Source organism: Mobula hypostoma, chromosome 9 (genome assembly GCF_963921235.1).
Source record: "Mobula hypostoma chromosome 9, sMobHyp1.1, whole genome shotgun sequence".
Taxonomy (NCBI): Eukaryota; Metazoa; Chordata; class Chondrichthyes; order Myliobatiformes; family Myliobatidae; genus Mobula; species Mobula hypostoma.
Genome location: NC_086105.1, coordinates 3,018,748 through 3,043,388, shown reverse-complemented (window position 1 = coordinate 3,043,388; position 24,641 = coordinate 3,018,748). Strand labels below are relative to the sequence as shown.

The 24,641-nt window shown below is 45.4% G+C and overlaps 1 protein-coding gene across 1 annotated transcript in view; it reads left to right on the top strand.

Moving 5' to 3' along the window:
• The window catches only part of utp20 (UTP20 small subunit processome component), a 198,488-nt gene that overhangs the window by 40,261 nt on the left and 133,586 nt on the right, over positions 1 to 24,641 (top strand). The window contains exons 14-19 of the mRNA XM_063057593.1: positions 9,952 to 10,043; positions 13,133 to 13,238; positions 15,123 to 15,273; positions 16,786 to 16,848; positions 19,384 to 19,539; positions 21,796 to 21,872. Coding sequence (XP_062913663.1) covers positions 9,952 to 10,043; positions 13,133 to 13,238; positions 15,123 to 15,273; positions 16,786 to 16,848; positions 19,384 to 19,539; positions 21,796 to 21,872 — 645 coding nt within the window. The remainder of the gene's footprint in view (positions 1 to 9,951; positions 10,044 to 13,132; positions 13,239 to 15,122; positions 15,274 to 16,785; positions 16,849 to 19,383; positions 19,540 to 21,795; positions 21,873 to 24,641) is intronic.

Sequence of the window (24,641 nt, the reverse complement as noted above, 5' to 3'; positions counted from 1 at the left end):
GACTGTGTGAACTGGATCGTGACAATATGTGCTGTGTGTGACTGTGCGAACTGGATCGTGACAATATGTGCTGTGTGTGACTGTGAACTGGATCGTGACAATATGTGCTGTGTGTGACTGTGTGAACTGGATTGTAATGACATGTGCTGTGTGTGACTGTGAACTGGATCGTGACAACATGTGCTGTGTGTGACTGTGTGAACTGGATTGTAATGACATGTGCTGTGTGTGACTGTGCGAACTGGATCGTGACAACATGTGCTGTGTGTGACTGTGTGAACTGGATTGTGACAATATGTGCTGTGTGTGACTGTGAACTGGATCGTGACAATATGTGCTGTGTGTGACTGTGTGAACTGGATCGTGACAACATGTGCTGTGTGTGACTGTGTGAACTGGATCGTGACAATATGTGCTGTGTGTGACTGTGTGAACTGGATCGTGACAATATGTGCTGTGTGTGACTGTGTGAACTGGATCGTGACAACATGTGCTGTGTGTGACTGTATATTCTGGATTGTAATGACATGTGCTGTGTGTGACTGTGAACTGGATCGTGACAATATGTGCTGTGTGTGACTGTGTGAACTGGATCGTGACAACATGTGCTGTGTGTGACTGTGTGAACTGGATCGTGACAATATGTGCTGTGTGTGACTGTGTGAACTGGATTGTGACAATATGTGCTGTGTGTGACTGTGAACTGGATCGTGACAATATGTGCTGTGTGTGACTGTGTGAACTGGATCGTGACAACATGTGCTGTGTGTGACTGTGTGAACTGGATCGTGACAATATGTGCTGTGTGTGACTGTGTGAACTGGATCGTGACAATATGTGCTGTGTGTGACTGTGTGAACTGGATCGTGACAACATGTGCTGTGTGTGACTGTATATTCTGGATTGTAATGACATGTGCTGTGTGTGACTGTGTGAACTGGATTGTGACAATATGTGCTGTGTGTGACTGTGTGAACTGGATCGTGACAATATGTGCTGTGTGTGACTGTGAACTGGATCGTGACAATATGTGCTGTGTGTGACTGTGAACTGGATCGTGACAATATGTGCTGTGTGTGACTGTGTGAACTGGATTGTGACAATATGTGCTGTGTGTGACTGTGTGAACTGGATCGTGACAATATGTGCTGTGTGTGACTGTGCGAACTGGATCGTGACAATATGTGCTGTGTGTGACTGTGAACTGGATCGTGACAATATGTGCTGTGTGTGACTGTGTGAACTGGATTGTAATGACATGTGCTGTGTGTGACTGTGAACTGGATCGTGACAACATGTGCTGTGTGTGACTGTGTGAACTGGATTGTAATGACATGTGCTGTGTGTGACTGTGCGAACTGGATCGTGACAACATGTGCTGTGTGTGACTGTGTGAACTGGATTGTGACAATATGTGCTGTGTGTGACTGTGAACTGGATCGTGACAATATGTGCTGTGTGTGACTGTGTGAACTGGATCGTGACAACATGTGCTGTGTGTGACTGTGTGAACTGGATCGTGACAATATGTGCTGTGTGTGACTGTGTGAACTGGATCGTGACAATATGTGCTGTGTGTGACTGTGTGAACTGGATCGTGACAACATGTGCTGTGTGTGACTGTATATTCTGGATTGTAATGACATGTGCTGTGTGTGACTGTGAACTGGATCGTGACAATATGTGCTGTGTGTGACTGTGTGAACTGGATCGTGACAACATGTGCTGTGTGTGACTGTGTGAACTGGATCGTGACAATATGTGCTGTGTGTGACTGTGTGAACTGGATTGTGACAATATGTGCTGTGTGTGACTGTGAACTGGATCGTGACAATATGTGCTGTGTGTGACTGTGTGAACTGGATCGTGACAACATGTGCTGTGTGTGACTGTGTGAACTGGATCGTGACAATATGTGCTGTGTGTGACTGTGTGAACTGGATCGTGACAATATGTGCTGTGTGTGACTGTGTGAACTGGATCGTGACAACATGTGCTGTGTGTGACTGTATATTCTGGATTGTAATGACATGTGCTGTGTGTGACTGTGTGAACTGGATCGTGACAATATGTGCTGTGTGTGACTGTGTGAACTGGATCGTGACAACATGTGCTGTGTGTGACTGTGTGAACTGGATTGTAATGACATGTGCTGTGTGTGACTGTGTGAACTGGATCGTGACAATATGTGCTGTGTGTGACTGTGCGAACTGGATTGTGACAATATGTGCTGTGTGTGACTGTGTGAACTGGATCGTGACAATATGTGCTGTGTGTGACTGTGTGAACTGGATCGTGACAATATGTGCTGTGTGTGACTGTGCGAACTGGATTGTGACAATATGTGCTGTGTGTGACTGTGTGAACTGGATCGTGACAATATGTGCTGTGTGTGACTGTGTGAACTGGATCGTGACAATATGTGCTGTGTGTGACTGTGCGAACTGGATTGTGACAACATGTGCTGTGTGTGACTGTATATTCTGGATTGTAATGACATGTGCTGTGTGTGACTGTGTGAACTGGATCGTGACAATATGTGCTGTGTGTGACTGTGTGAACTGGATTGTAATGACATGTGCTGTGTGTGACTGTGTGAACTGGATCGTGACAATATGTGCTGTGTGTGACTGTGTGAACTGCATCATGACAATATGTGCTGTGTGTGACTGTGCGAACTGGATTGTGACAATATGTGCTGTGTGTGACTGTGTGAACTGGATCGTGACAATATGTGCTGTGTGTGACTGTGTGAACTGGATCGTGACAATATGTGCTGTGTGTGACTGTGCGAACTGGATTGTGACAATATGTGCTGTGTGTGACTGTGTGAACTGGATCGTGACAATATGTGCTGTGTGTGACTGTGTGAACTGGATCGTGACAATATGTGCTGTGTGTGACTGTGCGAACTGGATTGTGACAACATGTGCTGTGTGTGACTGTATATTCTGGATTGTAATGACATGTGCTGTGTGTGACTGTGCGAACTGGATTGTGACAACATGTGCTGTGTGTGACTGTATATTCTGGATTGTAATGACATGTGCTGTGTGTGACTGTGCGAACTGGATTGTGACAACATGTGCTGTGTGTGACTGTATATTCTGGATTGTAATGACATGTGCTGTGTGTGACTGTGCGAACTGGATTGTGACAACATGTGCTGTGTGTGACTGTGTGAACTGGATCGTGACAATATGTGCTGCATGTGACTGTATATTCTGGATTGTAATGACATGTGCTGTGTGTGACTGTGTGAACTGGATCGTGACAATATGTGCTGTGTGTGACTGTGCGAACTGGATCGTGACAATATGTGCTGTGTGTGACTGTGTGAACTGGATCGTGACAATATGTGCTGTGTGACTGTGTGAACTGGATCGTGACAATGTGCTGTGTGTGACTGTGTGAACTGGATCGTGACAATATGTGCTGTGTGTGACTGTGTGAACTGGATTGTGACAATATGTGCTGCATGTGACTGTATATTCTGGATTGTAATGACATGTGCTGTGTGTGACTGTGAACTGGATCGTGACAATATGTGCTGTGTGTGACTGTGAACTGGATCGTGACAATATGTGCTGTGTGTGACTGTGCGAACTGGATCGTGACAATATGTGCTGTGTGTGACTGTGTGAACTGGATCGTGACAATATGTGCTGTGTGTGACTGTGTGAACTGGATCGTGACAATATGTGCTGTGTGTGACTGTGAACTGGATCGTGACAATATGTGCTGTGTGTGACTGTGAACTGGATCGTGACAATATGTGCTGTGTGTGACTGTGTGAACTGGATTGTGACAATATGTGCTGTGTGTGACTGTGTGAACTGGATCGTGACAATATGTGCTGTGTGTGACTGTGTGAACTGGATCGTGACAATATGTGCTGTGTGTGACTGTGTGAACTGGATCGTGACAATATGTGCTGTGTGTGACTGTGAACTGGATCGTGACAATATGTGCTGTGTGTGACTGTGTGAACTGGATTGTGACAATATGTGCTGTGTGTGACTGTGTGAACTGGATTGTGACAATATGTGCTGCATGTGACTGTATATTCTGGATTGTAATGACATGTGCTGTGTGTGACTGTGAACTGGATCGTGACAATATGTGCTGTGTGTGACTGTGAACTGGATCGTGACAATATGTGCTGTGTGTGACTGTGTGAACTGGATCGTGACAATATGTGCTGTGTGTGACTGTGTGAACTGGATCGTGACAATATGTGCTGTGTGTGACTGTGTGAACTGGATCGTGACAATATGTGCTGTGTGTGACTGTGAACTGGATCGTGACAATATGTGCTGTGTGTGACTGTGTGAACTGGATTGTGACAATATGTGCTGTGTGTGACTGTGTGAACTGGATTGTGACAATATGTGCTGCATGTGACTGTATATTCTGGATTGTAATGACATGTGCTGTGTGTGACTGTGAACTGGATCGTGACAATATGTGCTGTGTGTGACTGTGAACTGGATCGTGACAATATGTGCTGTGTGTGACTGTGTGAACTGGATCGTGACAATATGTGCTGTGTGTGACTGTGTGAACTGGATCGTGACAATATGTGCTGTGTGTGACTGTGAACTGGATCGTGACAATATGTGCTGTGTGTGACTGTGAACTGGATCGTGACAATATGTGCTGTGTGTGACTGTGTGAACTGGATTGTGACAATATGTGCTGTGTGTGACTGTGTGAACTGGATCGTGACAATATGTGCTGTGTGTGACTGTGTGAACTGGATTGTGACAATATGTGCTGTGTGTGACTGTGTGAACTGGATTGTGACAACATGTGCTGTGTGTGACTGTGTGAACTGGATCGTGACAATATGTGCTGTGTGTGACTGTGAACTGGATCGTGACAATATGTGCTGTGTGTGACTGTGTGAACTGGATCGTGACAATATGTGCTGTGTGTGACTGTGAACTGGATCGTGACAATATGTGTTGTGTGTGACTGTGTGAACTGGATCGTGACAATATGTGCTGTGTGTGACTGTGTGAACTGGATCGTGACAATATGTGCTGTGTGTGACTGTGTGAACTGGATCGTGACAATATGTGCTGTGTGTGACTGTGCGAACTGGATCGTGACAATATGTGCTGTGTGTGACTGTGAACTGGATCGTGACAATGTGCTGTGTGTGACTGTGTGAACTGGATCGTGACAATATGTGCTGTGTGTGACTGTGTGAACTGGATCGTGACAACATGTGCTGTGTGTGACTGTGTGAACTGGATCGTGACAATATGTGCTGTGTGTGACTGTGTGAACTGGATTGTGACAATATGTGCTGTGTGTGACTGTGTGAACTGGATCGTGACAATATGTGCTGTGTGTGACTGTGCGAACTGGATCGTGACAATATGTGCTGTGTGTGACTGTGTGAACTGGATCGTGACAATATGTGCTGTGTGACTGTGTGAACTGGATCGTGACAATGTGCTGTGTGTGACTGTGTGAACTGGATCGTGACAATATGTGCTGTGTGTGACTGTGTGAACTGGATCGTGACAACATGTGCTGTGTGTGACTGTGTGAACTGGATCGTGACAATATGTGCTGTGTGTGACTGTGAACTGGATCGTGACAATGTGCTGTGTGTGACTGTGTGAACTGGATCGTGACAATATGTGCTGTGTGTGACTGTGTGAACTGGATCGTGACAACATGTGCTGTGTGTGACTGTGTGAACTGGATCGTGACAATATGTGCTGTGTGTGACTGTGAACTGGATCGTGACAATATGTGCTGTGTGTGACTGTGTGAACTGGATCGTGACAATATGTGCTGTGTGACTGTGTGAACTGGATCGTGACAATATGTGCTGTGTGTGACTGTGAACTGGATCGTGACAATATGTGCTGTGTGTGACTGTGCGAACTGGATTGTGACAACATGTGCTGTGTGTGACTGTGTGAACTGGATCGTGACAATATGTGCTGTGTGTGACTGTGTGAACTGGATCGTGACAATATGTGCTGTGTGACTGTGTGAACTGGATCGTGACAATATGTGCTGTGTGTGACTGTGAACTGGATCGTGACAATATGTGCTGTGTGTGACTGTGCGAACTGGATTGTGACAACATGTGCTGTGTGTGACTGTGTGAACTGGATCGTGACAATATGTGCTGTGTGTGACTGTGTGAACTGGATCGTGACAATATGTGCTGTGTGAACTGGATCGTGACAACATGTGCTGTGTGTGACTGTGTGAACTGGATCGTGACAATATGTGCTGTGTGTGACTGTGAACTGGATTGTGACAATATGTGCTGTGTGTGACTGTGAACTGGATCGTGACAACATGTGCTGTGTGTGACTGTGTGAACTGGATCGTGACAATATGTGCTGTGTGTGACTGTGAACTGGATTGTGACAATATGTGCTGTGTGTGACTCTGTGAACTGGATCGTGACAATATGTGCTGTGTGTGACTGTGAACTGGATTGTGACAATATGTGCTGTGTGTGACTGTGTGAACTGGATCGTGACAACATGTGCTGTGTGTGACTGTGTGAACTGGATCGTGACAATATGTGCTGTGTGTGACTGTGAACTGGATCATGACAATATGTGCTGTGTGTGACTGTGTGAACTGGATTGTGACAATATGTGTTGTGTGTGACTGTGAACTGGATTGTGACAATATGTGCTGTGTGTGACTGTGTGAACTGGATCGTGACAATATGTGCTGTGTGTGACTGTGAACTGGATCGTGACAATATGTGCTGTGTGTGACTGTGAACTGGATCGTGACAATATGTGCTGTGTGTGACTGTGTGAACTGGATCGTGACAATATGTGCTGTGTGTGACTGTGCGAACTGGATCGTGACAATATGTGCTGTGTGACTGTGTGAACTGGATTGTGACAATATGTGCTGTGTGTGACTGTGTGAACTGGATCGTGACAATATGTGCTGTGTGTGACTGTGTGAACTGGATCGTGACAATATGTGCTGTGTGACTGTGAACTGGATCGTGACAATGTGCTGTGTGTGACTGTGTGAACTGGATCGTGACAATATGTGCTGTGTGTGACTGTGTGAACTGGATCGTGACAATATGTGCTGTGTGTGACTGCTGTGTTTTGCACCTTGGCGGAGAGGAACAATATTTTGTTCTTTATACATTCCTCACCAAGTCTGACACATTTCTGACTTTGGAATTGGTTTATTATTGTCACATGTACCGAGGTACAGCGAGAAGCTTGTCTGTTCATACAGATCAGATCATTACACAGTGCACTGAGGTAGATGAAGGTATTCGGTTACGGGTATTGGAAATCAATTATGGTGTCCTCTGTACACAAATCTGTGCGTTCCTTCTCATCTACATGTGGGTTTCTTCCGGGTGCTTTGGTTTCCTCCCACACTCCAAGATGGTACAGGTTAACAAGTTAATTGGCCGTTGTAAATTCTCCTGCGATTAGGCTAAGGTTAAATCGGTGGGTTGCTGAGCGGTGAGGCTCATTGGGCCGGAAGTGTCTGTTCCGCGTTGTTTATCATCACCACATTCTCAAGGGCAATGAGGGCTGAACCGCAGTGGGAAAGTGGTGTTGGGGATACTTTTACCTGAAGGGTACTTCCAATAGCATTTTTGCATTTTGAATCATCAGCCAACTGGAAATTGTCCTTGGAATAAAAGCAGGGACTGATGGAAATTCCCAATGGATCAGTCAGCATCTGTGGAGAGAAACAGTTTGAGTATTTGCAGCTTTGGACTGTTGCTCGTTGCCTTGTGGCCATGAGTAGGATGATAGCACAAGGGGAAGGCCCAGTCAGCATGGAAGCCAGATGTCATATAAAATCAGTTAAACAGACCAAGCTAGTAATGTTCAAAGTAAATTTAGTATCAAAGTACGTATACAAACACAAGAAATTCTGCAGATGCTGGAAATCCACAGCAACACATACAAAATGCTGAAGGAACTCAGCAGGTCAGACAGCACCTAATGTAATGAATTAGAGACCCATCATTAGGACTGGAAAGGAAGGGGAACTAGATACTCTGAAAAGCCAGAATAAAAAGGTGGGAGGAGGGCTGGGGGGGGCGGGTGCTAGCTCAAAGATGACATATGTTACATATTATGATATGTCCATGTTCGGAAGACACTAGTAGTATGGTGAAAGTTCCAGGTGTCAGGTCATGCAGTGTGTGAAGGTACCATAACTAGAACGAAGGTTCTTAAAGGTCTGAAGGTAGATAAGTCATCTGGACCAGATGGTGTACACCCAGGGTTCTGAAAGAGGTGGCTAAAGAGATTGTGGAGGCATTAGTAACGTTCTTTCAAGAATTACTAGATTCTAGAATGGTTCCAGAAGATGGGAAAATTGCAATTGTCACTCCACTCTTCAAGAAGGAAGAGAGGCAGAAGAAAAGAAATTATAGGCCAATTAGTCTGACTCAGTGGTTGGGAAGATGTTGGAGTCGATTATTAAGGATGCGATCTCAGGGAACTTGGAGGTACATGATAAAATAGACCTCAAACCTTGCCTGACAAATCTGTTGGAATGCTTTGAAGAAATAACAAGCAGGATAGACAAAGGAGAATCGGTTGATGTTGTGTACTTGGATTTTCAGAAGGCCTTTGACAAGGTGCTACACATGAGACTGCTTAATAAGCTACGAGCCCATGGTATTACAGGAAATATTCTAGCATGGATAAAGCAGTGGCTGATTGGCAAGAGGCAAAGAGTGGGAATAAAGGGAGCCTTTTCTAGTTGGCTGCCAGTGACGAGTGAGGTTCCACAGGGGACTGTGTTGGTCCAATTCTTCGTACATTATATGTCAAAGGTGTGGATCATGGAATTGTGCAGGATTCCGTAAAGTTTAACTTGGTTGAGTCTGTGGTGAGGAAGGCAAATGCAATTGTTAGTATTCGTTTCAAGAGGACTAGAGTATCATAATCAGGTTTATTATCACCGGTGTGTGATGTGAGGTTTGTTAACTTAGCAGTAGCAGTTCAATGCAATACATAATCTAGCAGAGAAAAAAAAAGCCAGGATGCAATATTGAGAATTTATAAAGCACCGGTGAGGCCTCACGTGGCATATCGTGAGCAGTTTTAGGCCCCTTATCTTAGAAAAGTTTTGCTGAAAGGATTGCCCTCGTCGCTTTAATCGACAAACAATCAAAGCTATAATTGACGAAATGGGGTCAAACACCATCGTGCAGGCTTCTTGCCACAAGGTTCACTCATGCTACCTCTGTCACCCGGAATCTTCGAGACTATAAAGTGCTAAAGCACCTAAGCAATCTCCCAAACAGAAAAACACAGTCTCCAACAGTTGAGAATCACATCCAAGATGAGAAACAAATGTAAAAAACATAAAAGTGAAAACGATCGTTCCATGATCTAACCAGAAGATGTTGACCAAAGGAGTGTTGTATGCAGCCACCATCTTGACCGGAGTTGGTTCTTGTGGGTGTTTGTAGGAAGATAAAGTGATACCTTGGAATTTATGGAAAACTATGCATGAAGACTGACAAACAACTAAAGTGCAAAAGACACATTGTGTGAATAACAAGGAAATAAATAATACTGAGAACATGAGTTGCAAGGTTCTTGAAAGTGAGTTTGTAGTTCGTGGGGTCAATTAACTGTTGAGGTGTGTGAAGTTGTCCACGTCAGTTCGGGAGCTTGGTGGTTGAGCGGGAATAACTGCTCCTGTACCTGGTGGTATGGGTCCTAAGGCTGCTGTATCTCCTTCCTGATTGCAGCAGCAAGAAGGGAGCATGGCCTGGATAGTGGCAGTCCCTGAAAATGGATGTGGCTGTCCTCTGGCCGAGCTTGTAGATTTGCTCAGTAGTGCCAATTGTAGAGGTACAGCTGAGGAGCTTTGTCTGCAACCTGCATGCTGCTTTCTGTTTGGTATCACATCTCTAATCTTATTTCTCTAACATCATTCTCATTGTTCATACAGACCATTAGAAGTGGAAAATGTCTTGTCACCAGTTCACTTGCTTCTTGATCGCCTTCTGAGTGCCTGTGAACAAAGCGATTCCGTTAATGAAGGTCAGTGTGCTCTTCTGATAAGCCAATGTAAGGGTGAAATAGGCTCCATGTATGTCATTCGGAGCCCATCGTGAGGTTGTGGAAGCTGCCATATAACTGCAAATTACCTCCCTTTTTGCTCATTCTGTAAGACCGTAAGACACACAGTAGGAGCCATACAGCCTATCAAGTTTGTTCTGCCATTCATTGGTGGCTAATTTATTTTCATAGAGTTATAGAATACTACGGCACAGAAACAAACCCTTCAGGTCATCTTGTCTGTCAAACGATTCTGCCTACTCCAGTCGACCTGCACCTGGACCATCCATAGCCCTCCATCAAAGTACTTATCCAAACTTCAAACTTCTCCTCAATATTGAACTGGAATTTTCCCTCTCAGCCCTATTCCCCTGCCTTTCCCCCATACCTTTGATGTCTTTACCAATCTATAACTTATCAATCTCCACTTTAAATATACCCAATGACTTGGATAAATATCTTGGCTTCCATAGTCATCCGTGGCAATGAATTCTACAGGTTCAGAATCAGACAGGTTTAATATTTCTGTGGGTAAAGAAATTGCTCCTGGGCTCTGTTTAAAGGGATGCTGTTCTAGTCCCATCTGCCCACATTTTGCCCATAGCCCTCTGGTTATCCGTCAGTTACGACAGTGATGCTTGGAAACTGTGCGGAAAAGCCATTCCACTCTCTTGACCTCAAAAGCCCAATTCCAATGGTACGAGAGATCATCACAACTGCAGTTCATCGCCCTGATGTCTTCTGTGCCTTGTCATGCCCTTCACTCTCCACGGAGCATTGCAGAATCGCCTTCCTAGTTGTTGGATCTCGATGTTGATCTCGTGCTGACTTTGTGTTCTAGGATAGGAATGTCCCTATCTTACTGGAGTATGAAGCTAACTGGCTACCCTTACCTGGTTTGGTCCATCTTTCCAGGCAGGGTAGTGGGGTGTGGCTGCTGTCACGTGCAAACAGCTACTTGGAGCCACCAGTGAGAGCTGGGTGTCCGGTGGGGATCAGAGGTGGATGACTTGCCCTAGAGGGACATGACAAGCTCCTTGTCCAGAGGTACAACCCCTTCCTGGACACCCCATACGCCTCTCTAAACCTCTCCTAAAGACAAACATATTTCGTTGGTTTATTCATGTGAGGAAGGCAGATTAGCACCACTATGTCTGGCAGCTCATTCATGTCCCTTTTAAATCTCTCACCTCTGATCTCCATTGTCTTGTTTTTTTAAAATCCCTCATTCCCCTCCCCCCCCCCCCCCCCAAGGGAAAGGCCTGTGTACTCTCACTCTGTCTATGTCCTCTGTGATCTTGTATACCTCCATCAGGTCATCCCGCCATCCTCCTCCACTCCAGAGAGTTGTGTCCTAGTCTTTGCAACTGCTCCTGTAACCCAGACCTCCAGCTCTAGACCAGCCATGCCCTGGTAAATCTTTTCTGCACTCTTTCCAGTTGTATTACAGCTTTCAAGCTTGCCTATTGTCGTTCTGCAGTACACAAGTGTGTAAAGGAGAACAAAATGACTGTTACTGTGGATCTGATGCAGCATAAAATAACACAGTCAATATAAATATAAAAGCAACTCTGTAGAACTCAATGCACGAGTAACTGAGTGTGGTTGTAAATGCATAGGATTAGCATATATCCATAAACTGATAGTATGTACCTATAATGATGCTAGGTGCAGGACTGCGAGATACATAAGGTGATAAGCTGCAATGTAAATAAGGGGACACCCCCCTAGAACAGAGATGAGGAGGAGTTTCTTTAGCTAGAGGGTGGTGAATCTATGGAATTTATTGTCACAGACAACACTAGAGGCCGAGTTATTGATTGTATTTGAAGTAGAGGGCTTATAGGTTCTTCATTAGTAAAGGGCGTCAAAGGTTATGGAGAGAAGGCAGGATAATGGGGCTGAGACGGATAATAAATCAGTCATAGTGAAATGGCAGAGCAGACAGGATGGGCAGAATGGCCTAATTCTCCTCCTATTCCTGATGGTCTTTTCTCTTATAACAGAGTGAGCACAACTGTGTACTTAGATCCAAATATAGTCTCGTCGATATCTTGTAGAACTGCAACATAAGTTCCCACTCCTATTTTCAGTGCCCTGTCCAGTGAAGGCCAGCAGGGCAAACACCACCCTCACCACCCTGTACGTACAGAAAGGTGCCAGTAACATCGTGAACTATCTCATCCACCCTGCTCATGGACTGTCTGTCCAACTCCCATCAGTGAGCATCCACACCAGGACCACCAGACTCAAAAAGGGTTACTTTCCCCGAGGTTGATCAACATCCACACACCCCACCGCCATGACTTTATCATTTCCTGTCCGTCACCTTAAGTACAGACGCTCCTGTGCCTAACGTCACTTGATGAACATTCAATGCAGATAAACTATGTATATTTGTTGTGTTTTTTAAATTATTATTGTGGTTTGTTTTGTGCTACATTGGATCTGGAGTAACAATTATTTTGTTCACCTTTACACTTGGTACAGGAAATGCCATTGAACTATTTTCAACCTATACTGCCTGAGGTGTTGCTTTCAGTGAACTGTGGACTATACTTAAGTTAGTCTATCATGTGCAGACGGAAACAAAAGCGAAATGTGTCATTTGTGTGACAACTTAATGATGCACTGGGGACAGCCTGCAAATGTCATCACACGTAGCATGCCCATCAATGCTTGGCAGAACAGAACAGCACAGAACAGAACAACGGCAAAAACAAAGCACCGTCCCTCCTTCCCACCCCCTCACATACACAATCCCTTAACCCCAAGACTATCCGTATTCAGCCTCCACCCTCCAGCAGACTCAGGTTCCGGCAAGGACAAGCAGACGTGATTGGGACTTCGACTACCCCAGTGGAGCCTCACATTTTCACAGGCTTGGGGTCCAGCCAATGGGCCTTGCCTCCTGGACTTGCGATTCAACTGCTAAGACTCTTTGTTCCATGACATTACCCAGGGCTCTGGCATTCACTGTATAAGTCCTTGCCTGGTCTGTTCTCCTAAAATGTAAAACCTTGCATTTATCTGGGTTCATGCCGGTGACATTACCATACGTCTTTCTCCAGGATGGATGTACGTTTGCTGTCAAGCAGTCAGCACTCTTCTCAGTCTCACCGAGTCCTTGGAGATTCTCAACTTCTTATCTGTAGAGCGAGTAAGCAACTTGATAAAGTAAGTATTTTCATAGCTTCTGTTAGTGCTTGAAAACTCGAGCTGTACTTCAGAATCAGGCTTAATATCACTGGCATAGGTTGTGAAATTTTGTTATGTTGCAGCAGCAGTACATTAAAATACATAATAAAATAAACAATAAGAAATATATATCATTCGCTTGTTATGTGCTGTGTCATATGACATAGGTGATCATGGTCTTTCCATGACCATGACTGTTCTTGGTAAATTTTTCTACGGATGTGGTTTGCTATTACCTTCTTCTGGGTGGTGTCTTTACAAGATGGGTAAACCCAGCCATTATCAATACTCATCAGAAATTGCCTGCCTGGGGTCCGTGGTCGTATAACTTGTGATATGCACCAGCTGCTCATACGACCATCCACCACCTGCTCCCATGGCTTCATGTTACCCTGATCGGGGGTTAAGCAGGTGCTACACCTTGTCTAAGGGTGACCGCAGGATAGCGGAGAGAAGGAGCACCTTACACCTCCTTTGGTAGAGACATATCTCCACACACACTCACACTCACTCTCACTCACACACACACACACTCACTCATGCTCACACTCTGTCACACACACACACACTCTCTCTCTCTCTCTCACTGTATGTGTAAAATTAAAGAAGTAGTGCTGAAAGAGAGCAAAAGTAAATAGTGAGGTAGATTACATAGGTTTAATGTCCATTCAGAAATCTGATGGTGGTGGGGAAGAAACTGTTCCAAAGAAGTTGAATGTGAGTATTTGGGCTCCTGTACCACCTTGTTGATGGTACCAGTGAGATGGGGGCATGTCCTATATGGTTGGAGTCCATAATAGTGGATGTTACCTTTTTGAGGCATGGCCTTTTGAAGGTGTCCTGGATGCTGAGGAGGCCAGTCCCATGATGGAGCTGGCAGAATCTACAACTTCCTGCAGCTTTCCTCAATGCTGCCCCCCCCCCATTCCAGATGATGATGCAACTTGTTAGGATGCTCCCCATAGTACATCTGTAGAAGTTTGCAGGTGTCTTTGGTGACAATATCAAACCTCCTCAAACTCCTAATGAAATATGGCTGCTGTTGTGCCTTCTTTGTAATTGCATCGATATGTTGTGCCCAGGATAGATCCTCAGAACTGTTGACACCTGGGAACTTGAAACTGCTTATTATTTCCGTGCTGAGCCCTTGATAAGTCTGGTGTGTTTTCCCTTGATTTTCTGTATCTCCAAGAATTGGGGATTATGGAGCAGTCTCGTGAAGTTATCAACGAGTTTGTTTGGTAATCTGTGTTTCCATGTTCAATGTCTGCTGTCCCAAAATCAATGAAGTATTTGTAGAATTTAAATTTATCCATTAAATACAAGCAAAATACTGGACACTGCGGAACTGCCAGTAATCAGGGGCTTAATCGAAGTAAGACTGAACTCCGTATCTTAATAAGAAGTTGTGAATCTGATTCTGCTGAGGTTTTTTGGCAAAAATGTTTTAAGGATCTGTTTAGTTGCCTGATGGACTGGACAGATCTCCCTATTCTCCATCCTCCGGGGTCACCTCCACCTGATACCCCTCCTCCTTCCCTTTCTCCCATGGTCCGTTCTTCTCTCCTATCAGGCCTTTTCATTTTCCACCTATCACTTTCCAGCTTCTCACTTCTTCCCCTCTGCCTCCACCCACCTGGTTTCACCTGTCACCTGACAGCTTGTAGTCCTTTCTCTCCCCCACCTTCTTACTCTGGCATCTTCCCCCTTCCCTTCAACCCGAAACGCCAACTCTTTACTCATTGCCATCGGTGCTGCCTGACCTGCTGAGCTCTTCCAGCATTTTGTGTGTGTGCTCTGGGTTTCCAGCACCTGCAGAATCCCGTGTGTTCACCATTTTGCTTTGTGCTTTTGGTAATTTAGAAACTCACCGGCAGACGTCTCTGTCCTCTTGCTGGGTGACCTGTACTACACTCGGTTAACGCTGTGTGGCCGTAAAGATTTGGTTTCACAGGACACGATGCTCGATCTGTACAAGGGACTACAGCCAAATCTTTCATCCAGCATTTCCAAGGTAACTTAAAACTTTTACCCTGGAGTTTCAATATTTCTGTGCTTTGTTGATTCACTAGAGTGCTTCTCGGTAGAAATATTGTGCCCAGTGAGTAGTGTCAGATCTGGTGATATTGCAATCACCAGGTTCTTATTAGGAGTCCAGGAATGAGTTGAAGACTTGTTGTTTTACAATCGTTTATTTAAAGTTGAAAACAAAAATACAGGAACAGAACACAGGAAACTAAAGGAAAGAATGTAAGGAAAAGACAAATGCAAGAAAGTAAGAACAAAGACAAGTTGGAAATTTTTGCTGGAACAGACACTTTTATACTGATAGGTAAATTCCTGAGATAAGCTAAGGGCCTATGAAAAGACACACAGGCAGTGTGTGTCCAATGAAAAATGAAAGGTGATAAAACTGTTAAGGAACTGTTATTTTAACGTAAACAACAGGAATTCTGCAGATGCTGGAAATTCAAGCAACATACATCAAAGTTGCTGGTGAACGCAGCAGGCCAAGCAGCATCTCTAGGAAGAGGCGCAGTCGACGTTTCAGGCCGAGACCCTTCGTTAGTCCTGACGAAGGGTCTCGGCCTGAAACGTCGACTGCGCCTCTTCCTAGAGATGCTGCTTGGCCTGCTGCGTTCACCAGCAACTTTGATGTATGTTGCAAGGAACTGTTATATTGCTTTACCACCAGTAGATGGAGTCTAACACCACGTATTGTGAAAAATACAAGTTAAAAATACATATTATCTGTTTGTAAAACTACTTTTTCAGTCTTGCTGAAAACCAACTAATTTTACTAATACCTTATTAAAAGTATAAAAACAACCAATTCCAATACTTGTATACCTTTTATTCTGCATCCGTGAAGTGACGCTAAGCACAGGAGTGTCTGGTGGTCCTGGTGTGGTTGCTACATAGCCTCCTCACAACAGTCCATGAGCAGGGTGGGAGGCATCCTTCACGATGTTACTAGCCCTTTTCCAGCACTGTTCTGTCTATTTGTTCAAGACTGACATTGATACATTTTTGAATAAAATACAGAACATGGACAGTACGAACAGTATGGGCTGTCTAAGGAAGTGGAAAAATGTAAACCCTGCAGACGCTGAAAATCTAAAACAAAAACAAAATCTGAAAAAAGTCTCAGCAGTTCAGGCATCTGTGGAGAGAGAGGGACAGGTAATATTTCTCTCTCCATAGATGCTGCCCGACCTGAGTTTTATCAAATTTTCTGTTTTTGTTTCAGATTTTCAGTATCTGCAGGTTTTTTTAAAAATTCCTTTCCTTAGACAACTCATACTATGCTGTTCTAATGTTTTATTCAATAAAGTATTGCTGTAAACTCTGATAACTTGCACTAAACAGTTCAAGTTCTTAGACCACCTACAAGAATCTTTTTGATTTGTATTGGAACAAACTTTTCAAATCCTACTGGGCATTCCTGCCCACTTAGGCGCATATAGCATGTGTCCCACCATGTGCCTGCTGTCATTTCAGATGTCTTACCTTTGACTCTGTGTAGGTCCGGCTCTTGACGCTAAGGATTCTGAATCATTTTGAAGTGAAAATGCCCGGTAGGATAGAGGTAAGTGATTCACTGGATTTTGTTCCTGTTATTCCGATGAGAGTTACAAGTGATGTGGTGGAACAGTGCTAACTCGCTGCCTGTGTATTCTGAGATCACACCTGTGGGATTTATTAAGTAAATCTGGTAAAGCAGAGCCCTTGGCATTGTCAGTGATCCTTCCCATCCGTCCACAATCTCTTTCACCCCCTGCTATCAGGCGGGAGGTACCGTAGCAATAGGACAAGAACTGTTAGGATGGGAAACAGCCCCTTCCCCCAGGCTGTGAGGCTACTGAACTCCCTGACACCACCCAGGTCTCATCACGTATGAAGTGTCAGTAGCATTACAATGTTTACTTTTTAACTTGTGTTGTAAATGTGGTAATATTACACTGTCTGTTGTGTGTGAGTTATATGTACTGTGTTTGTACCTTGGTCTGGAGGAATGTTATCTTGTTTGGTGGTATACATGTGTACGGTTGAATGACAGTAAACTTGAACTTGAAAAGAAGGATGGTATTCTTAACTATAAAACCAGGGGATTGTCAAACTCAGAATATTGTCACTTGCACAAATAGTGTGCCAGGTGTGAAGGATACCTACTTGTAGCAGCATCACTGCCATATTGCATCAGATGAGCAATGCTCACAAAAAAATCAACAACTCTTACAATAGGGAATGCAGTTAGAAAGAACAAAGTCCGTTTTAGTGCAAAGTGATCGTAGTGTTGCTAAGCTCTAGTGATCAGGCCTGTGCTGGTTGGTTCAAGAGCTGAATGGTAGCTGTTCCTGAACGCAGTGGTGTGGGACTTCAGGCTTCTGTACCTCCTGCCTGATGGGAGCTGTGAGAAGATGGCACAGCCAGATGGTGGGGATCTTTAATGAGAGATATTGCCTCCCTGAGGCAGCACCTTCTGTAGATACGAGCTAAAGTGGGGAGGAACGGGCAGATTCCATTACTGAGCTTCTTGTGTTCCTGCACATTCAAATTTCCATACCAGACCACGATGCAACCAGTAAGGATACTTTCAACGATCCATCTGTGAAGAGTGTTTGGTGACAAGCTGAACCTCCTAAGGTAGAGATGTTGGTGTGTTTTCCTTGAGATTATAACTAGGTGCGTGACCCAGGGCAGGTCATCCGATTCAGGATTGCTTAATGTCATTTCCAGTACAAAATTATTTCTATTCTTGATCTGATGCAGCACAAAAAACACAATAAGATAAAGAACACAATAAATGAAAAAGAAATAAAGATAAGATAGCTTATATACATATGTAGATTTTAACCAATTTCCCCCGGGATCGTTAAAGTATGACTATGGCTATGACTAGATTATATACTCATAAAGTGACACTAGGTACAGGAGTGTCTGTACCTAAGGTGAGTGACTGGAAATGGGAAAGTAGTGGTGGTTGGGGGTGTGGAGGGGTGGGTTTGTGGGTGGAGGTGTTGATCAGCCTCACTGCTTGGGGACAGTAACTGTCTTTGAGTCTGGTTGTGATATAAATTTAAAGCTGCTGACTCGCCACTGAGCTGTGTGAATGAACTGCTGCAGACATTACGTAAGTGCCAAGGTTGGGGAAGGGACATGAAGCAGAACTCAGAAAAGTGTTAAGGAGCTGGGCTTCTGCAGGTGTGGAGATCAGTGCAACTGTGAGGGGCAGATCCGATCCTCTGAGTCCTGTCTGAACCCATCTGAGATCACACTACGGTGAAACGCTGCAGGAGCAGCGGGACTTGTGGCTCGGCACGGTAGCATGGAGCTATTGCAGCGCCAGTGACCTGGGTTCGATTCCCACCGCCGTTTATAAAGAGTTTGTACGTTCCCCCTGTGACCACGTGGCTTTCCTCCGGGTGCTCCGGGTTCCTCCTCTTCCCAAAGACGTACGGGTTAGGAAGTAGTTGGTCACGTGAGTGTAATTGGGTGGCGTGGGTTTTAAGGCCTGTTACCGTGCTGCATCTCTAAATAAAATATTAATAAAAATTGTTTACACTAAAGTTGTTCCTGATCGGAAATGTACAAAGGAGAACAGCTGATAGTCACACAGCACAGAATGGGCCTCTATAGACCACCAGATCTATTCCCACCTTTATGCTGGTCCACACTAACCCTATTTACTCACACTAAGACCACATCACAGCCTCTTAAATATAGTGATTGCATCTCCTGTTCAACGGGTTCAATATCTGTGTGTGTGTGTGTGTGTGTGTGTGTGTGTGTGTGTGTGTGTGTGTGTGTGTACACGTGGACGTATGTATACTGGGGGAGGTGTGTGGAAGAAGACACTCAGATTGCCTTTAAAACTCCCTTCCTCTCACCTGATAGTATTTATTCTATCCATGCATCTCTTAATCTTCATCTGGTCATCCCTTGTCCTTCTTCACTTCAGGGAAAGCACGCCTGGCCTTATCCAGCCTCCCCCATAAATCATGGTGAATCCTCTGCCCTTCCTGCAGCGTGATCACTGACCAGAACTCCATGCTGTATTTTGGCACGTTTTATTTGTGAGTAACTCCATTGGAGTGAAATGTCTGTGCTTCTATTTGTTCAGGATGATGGTGGAGATCGCCAGCCTGTTTTCTCCACCCTACTCCAAGCCGAACTGGTCCCTGCAACCGTTCACGATTACAGAGAGAAGTTGTTGCACCTGAATAAGTTGCGGCACGATCTGGTCCAGCTCTCTATACCTGATGGGCCGTATCACGAGGTAGGCGGTGGGCTGGTTCCTGTGTGATCCCGAATCGGTACGCGAGAGAAAGGGGTGGTCAGCTAAGCAGAAAGTTACCAGCGGTAACGGGCTGGTAATCACAAGATGCTGGATATCTTGAGCAACACGCACAATGCTGGAGGATCTCAGCAAGTCAGGCAGCATCTATGTGAGAGAATAAGCAGTTGATGTTTTGAACCGAAATCCTTCAGACCCTGATGAAGGATCTTGGTCCAAAACGTTGACTGTTTATTCCCCTCCATAGATGCTGCCTGTCTTGTAAGCTGATATTATTTTAAAAGTTCATAGTAAATTTATGATCAAATGAGTGACATAGTAATATATATGTAATTTGGGAATGAATTTACTTTGAACTTTAATATAGTTTTCTCCCTTGGTTACTGAATGATGGTTCCAATTAGAGACGTGTGATAATCATACTGACTTTAAGCTGCACATAGATTGAATTTTGAGCAGATGGGGCTCGTTAGCTCATCTCGGAGAAGGAAAACTGATCTCGAGCTACCGCTAACTCTGATCTCAAAACTCCACTGCTTTGCAGCTATACCCGCTCGTAGGGAAGGCTTTGGGAGTAAACCCCAGGGGAAAATCCAGAACTGGAGTCCCTATGCTGAGTTCAACCCTGACTGGCAACTCCCGTGACACTGCTGTTGCAAACCTGTATTGGTCTCTGCTGTTGCTTTGAATTCATCTGCTGCATGGGGAAGGGGGACCTGCTGCATGGGGAAGGGGAGCCTGCTGCATGGGGAAGTGGGGCCTGCTGCATGGGGAAGGGGGGCCTGCTGCATGGGGAAGGGGAGCCTGCTGCATGGAGAAGGGGAGCCTGCTGCATGGGGAAGGGGGGCCTGCTGCATGGAGAAGGGGGGCCTGCTGCATGGAGAAGGGGGGCCTGCTGCATGGAGAAGGGGGGCCTGCTGCATGGAGAAGGGGGGCCTGCTGCATGGAGAAGGGGAGCCTGCTGCATGGAGAAGGGAGGCCTGCTGCATGGGGAAGGGGAGCCTGCTGCATGGAGAAGGGAGGCCTGCTGCATGGAGAAGGGGGGCCTGCTGCATGGGGAAGGGGGGCCTGCTGCATGGGGAAGGGGGGCCTGCTGCATGGGGAAGGGGAGCCTGCTGCATGGAGAAGGGGGGCCTGCTGCATGGAGAAGGGGGGCCTGCTGCATGGGGAAGGGGGGCCTGCTGCATGGGGAAGGGGGGCTTGCTGCATGGGGAAGGGGGGCCTGCTGCATGGGGAAGGGGGGCCTGCTGCATGGAGAAGGGGGGCCTGCTGCATGGGGAAGGGGAGCCTGCTGCATGGGGAAGGGGGGCCTGCTGCATGGAGAAGGGGGGCCTGCTGCATGGGGAAGGGGGGCCTGCTGCATGGGGAAGGGGGGCCTGCTGCATGGGGAAGGGGGGCCTGCTGCATGGGGAAGGGGGACCTGCTGCATGGAGAAGGGGGGCCTGCTGCATGGGGAAGGGGAGCCTGCTGCATGGAGAAGGGGGGCCTGCTGCATGGGGAAGGGGAGCCTGCTGCATGGAGAAGGGGGGCCTGCTGCATGGGGAAGGGGGGCCTGCTGCATGGAGAAGGGGGGCCTGCTGCATGGGGAAGGGGGGCCTGCTGCATGGAGAAGGGGGGCCTGCTGCATGGGGAAGGGGAGCCTGCTGCATGGAGAAGGGGGAGCCTGCTGCATGGGGAAGGGGGGGCCTGCTGCATGGGGAAGGGGGGCCTGCTGCATGGGCAACGCTTGCTCTCCATGTTGTGCTGTCATGGCTCGCGCATACATGGGCAGCTCGGACAGAGTGTCCATTATTGACCCGACCAATGTAGGGCTGCACAGATCCAGTTAACTGAATTACGAACAATGACAAGGAGGATGTATATGCAAGGTGGTTTTCCTGTGCCAGTAACCAACTAAAGAGCAGACAATCTTGACCAACACTTACAAAATGCTGGAGGAACTCGGCCCATCAGGCCATCAGGCAGCATCTTCGGAGGGGAATCATTTTGGGCCAAGACCCTTCTTATTCATTGTATGTTAATGATCTTGATGAGGAAATTATATTTAATTACCTCCCTGGTGGTCAATAGCAGAAGGCTAGCTAGGAAGCTGAGCTCGAAGTAAGGTCGAACTTCCAGCATCTTCAGCTTTTTGATTTACAGATAGTTTATCACTTTTGTTGATCGTGGGATTGGTTGATGTGCGGTGTACAGTGTTAATGGCTGATTGATTACAGACTGCTCTGTTCATTTTCCCAGGTTCCTCTACAGTACCTGATTGGAATGCTGTATTTAAACTTCAGCCCACTGTGGGATCCTGTGTTGGAGCTCATTACGTAAGTGTGGCATCAGCTAGGATGTGTGGAGCTGGAGGAAGCTTGTTAATCAGCAGAATAAAGCAGAACAGAAGTCAACGTCAAGGGTTACATGTTTAGTAAAGACAATAATTATGTCCAATCAGAACAATAAGATAAAGGTCAAGTTTACTGTCATCTAACTATACATATATACAACCAAAAGAACCAATATTCCTCCGGACCACAAAACACATCATATACAGCACATAAACCAAAATATTACCATAAAGAAGTTAATAAAATATAATTCAATAATACGTGTTGTGGGCTGCACAAGTACATAGAATTCGGAGAAAATAATATTTTTCAGTTAAAAATAGAGTGAAATTGATTTGAAAGTTGGTGTATTTTTGTTGCCGTTCTGTTTTAGCCAATCACAGTGAGGCAGTTAGGGGAGCTGTTGCCTCTCAGTTACAATGACCCGGGTTCAGTCCTGATCGCCCGTGCTGTCTGTGAATCACATTCGTTTGCTCTGGTTTTCCCCCACATCCCAAAAAAAATTAGAACCTTACAGCACAGTACAGTCCCTTCAGCCCACAAAGTTGTGCCAACCTTTTAACTACTGTAAAATCAATCTATACCTTCCCTCCCACATAACCCTCCATTTTTCTATCATACATCTACCTGTCTAAGAGTCTCTTACATATCCCTAATGTATCTGCCTCTACCACCACTCCTGGCAGGGTGTTCCACACATCCACCACTCAAATTGAAAATAACTTTATTATCAAAGTACATTAATGTCATCCTGAGATTCATTTTCCTGTGGGTATTCACAGTAAATACAAAAAAGCATGTTAGGATCAATGAAAAACTACACACAAAGACAGCCAAACAACCAAAGTGTAAAAGACAACAACTTATGCAAATAGAAAAATAAAAACAAAACAATAAATAAAGAAATAATATCAAGGACATGGGTTTCATAGTCCTAGAAAGTGAGTCTATAGGTTGTAGATTGAGTTCAGTGTTGGGGTGAGTGAAGTTATCTATACTAGTTGAGCAGCCAAATGGTTGAAGGGTACCTATTCCTGAATTTGGTGATGTTGCACCTAAAGCTCCTGTACTTTCTTCTTGATGGCAACAGCGAGGAGAGACCATGACTGGTTGGTGGAGGCCCTTGATGATGGTTGCTGCTTTCCTGTGACGGCACTCCTTGTAGATGTGCTCAGTGATTGGGAGTGCTCTACCTGTGATAGACTGGGCTGTATCCACTACTAGGACAAACTTCTAAGATCATAGAGGCACTGCTGTGTCTTCTTTGTGATGGTACTTGTGTGGGTATGTCAGATGTAGGTCTTTTTACACTCCCTACCATCCATCGGGGACATTTATCAGGAGTGCTGCATAGGCAGGGCCCTTAGTATTATTAAAGATCCCACCCATCCATCCAGCGTCCTCTTTAACTTTCTAACATCAAGCAGGAGACTACGGTGCTTAAAAACAAGAATAGTCAGGATGAAAAACAGGTTCTTCCCCCAGGCTATTCTTCAGAACTCCCTGTCGCATTGTATTCGAAGTGTCACTAGTTAGTCTGTTCCGTACCTTACAATGTTTAATACTGAGGCACTTTGTTATTGATGTGTGATTCATCTGTAGATGTTATTCTTACCTTCATAAGTTATCATGTGTTATGTGCTTTATACCCGGGTTTGGAGAAACGTTGTCTCGTTTCAATATACAGTACATTATGTGGTTATATATTTTGTACACATGTATATAGTTAAATGATAATAAACTTGATACATAACAATAAACTTGACTTGAAAACACAATATAATCTGCAGATGCTGGGGTCAAAGCAACACCCACAACATGCTGGAGGAACTCAGCAGGTCGGGCAGCATCGTGGAAAAGGTCAGTCGACGTTTCGGGCCGGAACCTGATGAAGAGTCCTAACGAAGGGTTTTGGCCCGAAGCGTCGACCGATCTTTTCATTGGATGCTGCCTGACCTGCTGAAACTTGACTTGGCTCTGTCAAAAACCCTACCTCTGAAATCCTCCCTTATACTTTCCTCCAATCACCCTCACATTATGCCCGTTCGACCTAGCCACTTCCCTCGTTGGAAAGAGAGTCTCAGGATGCTCACTCTCTATGTCTCTTATCATCGTGTACACCTCTTCTCAAGTCACCTCTCATCCTTCTCTTCAAAGGGAAAAGCCCTAGCTCACTCAACCTGTCCTCTTAAGACATGTTCTCTAATCTAGACAGCATCCTGTCAAATCTCCCCTGCAATCTCTTCAAAGCTTCCGCATCTTCCTTTAGTGAGGCATCCAGAATGAGCACAATACTTCAAGTGTGGTCTAACCAGAGTTTTATAGAGTTGTAACATTACTTCGCGGCTCTTGTACTCAGTCCTCCAACTAGTGAAGGCCAACACACCAGGTGTCCTTGCAGGCTGGTAGGTTAGTTATCCACTGAAGGTTGTCCTTAGTTTCTAGATGACAGGTTGAGTTGGAGGGAAATTGCAGGGAATGTGGGGAGAATGAACTGGGTTAGGGAAGACTGGTGTGGAAATGGGTGCTTGCTGGTCAGTGTGGATGGTGAGCAGAAGGGCCTGTGTCTGTGGTGTATCTGAGTCTGTTTCGTGAATGTTTAACAACTGCTTTAGTGTCATAATTGAAAATAACACCAGGAACTTGCATTTATGCAGCATGTTTATCACAGCAGAGCAAACTACTATTTTGGAAGTGAGAACTACAATATGGGGTGATTGGAGACTTTGGGACAATGGTTTTAGAAGCTTC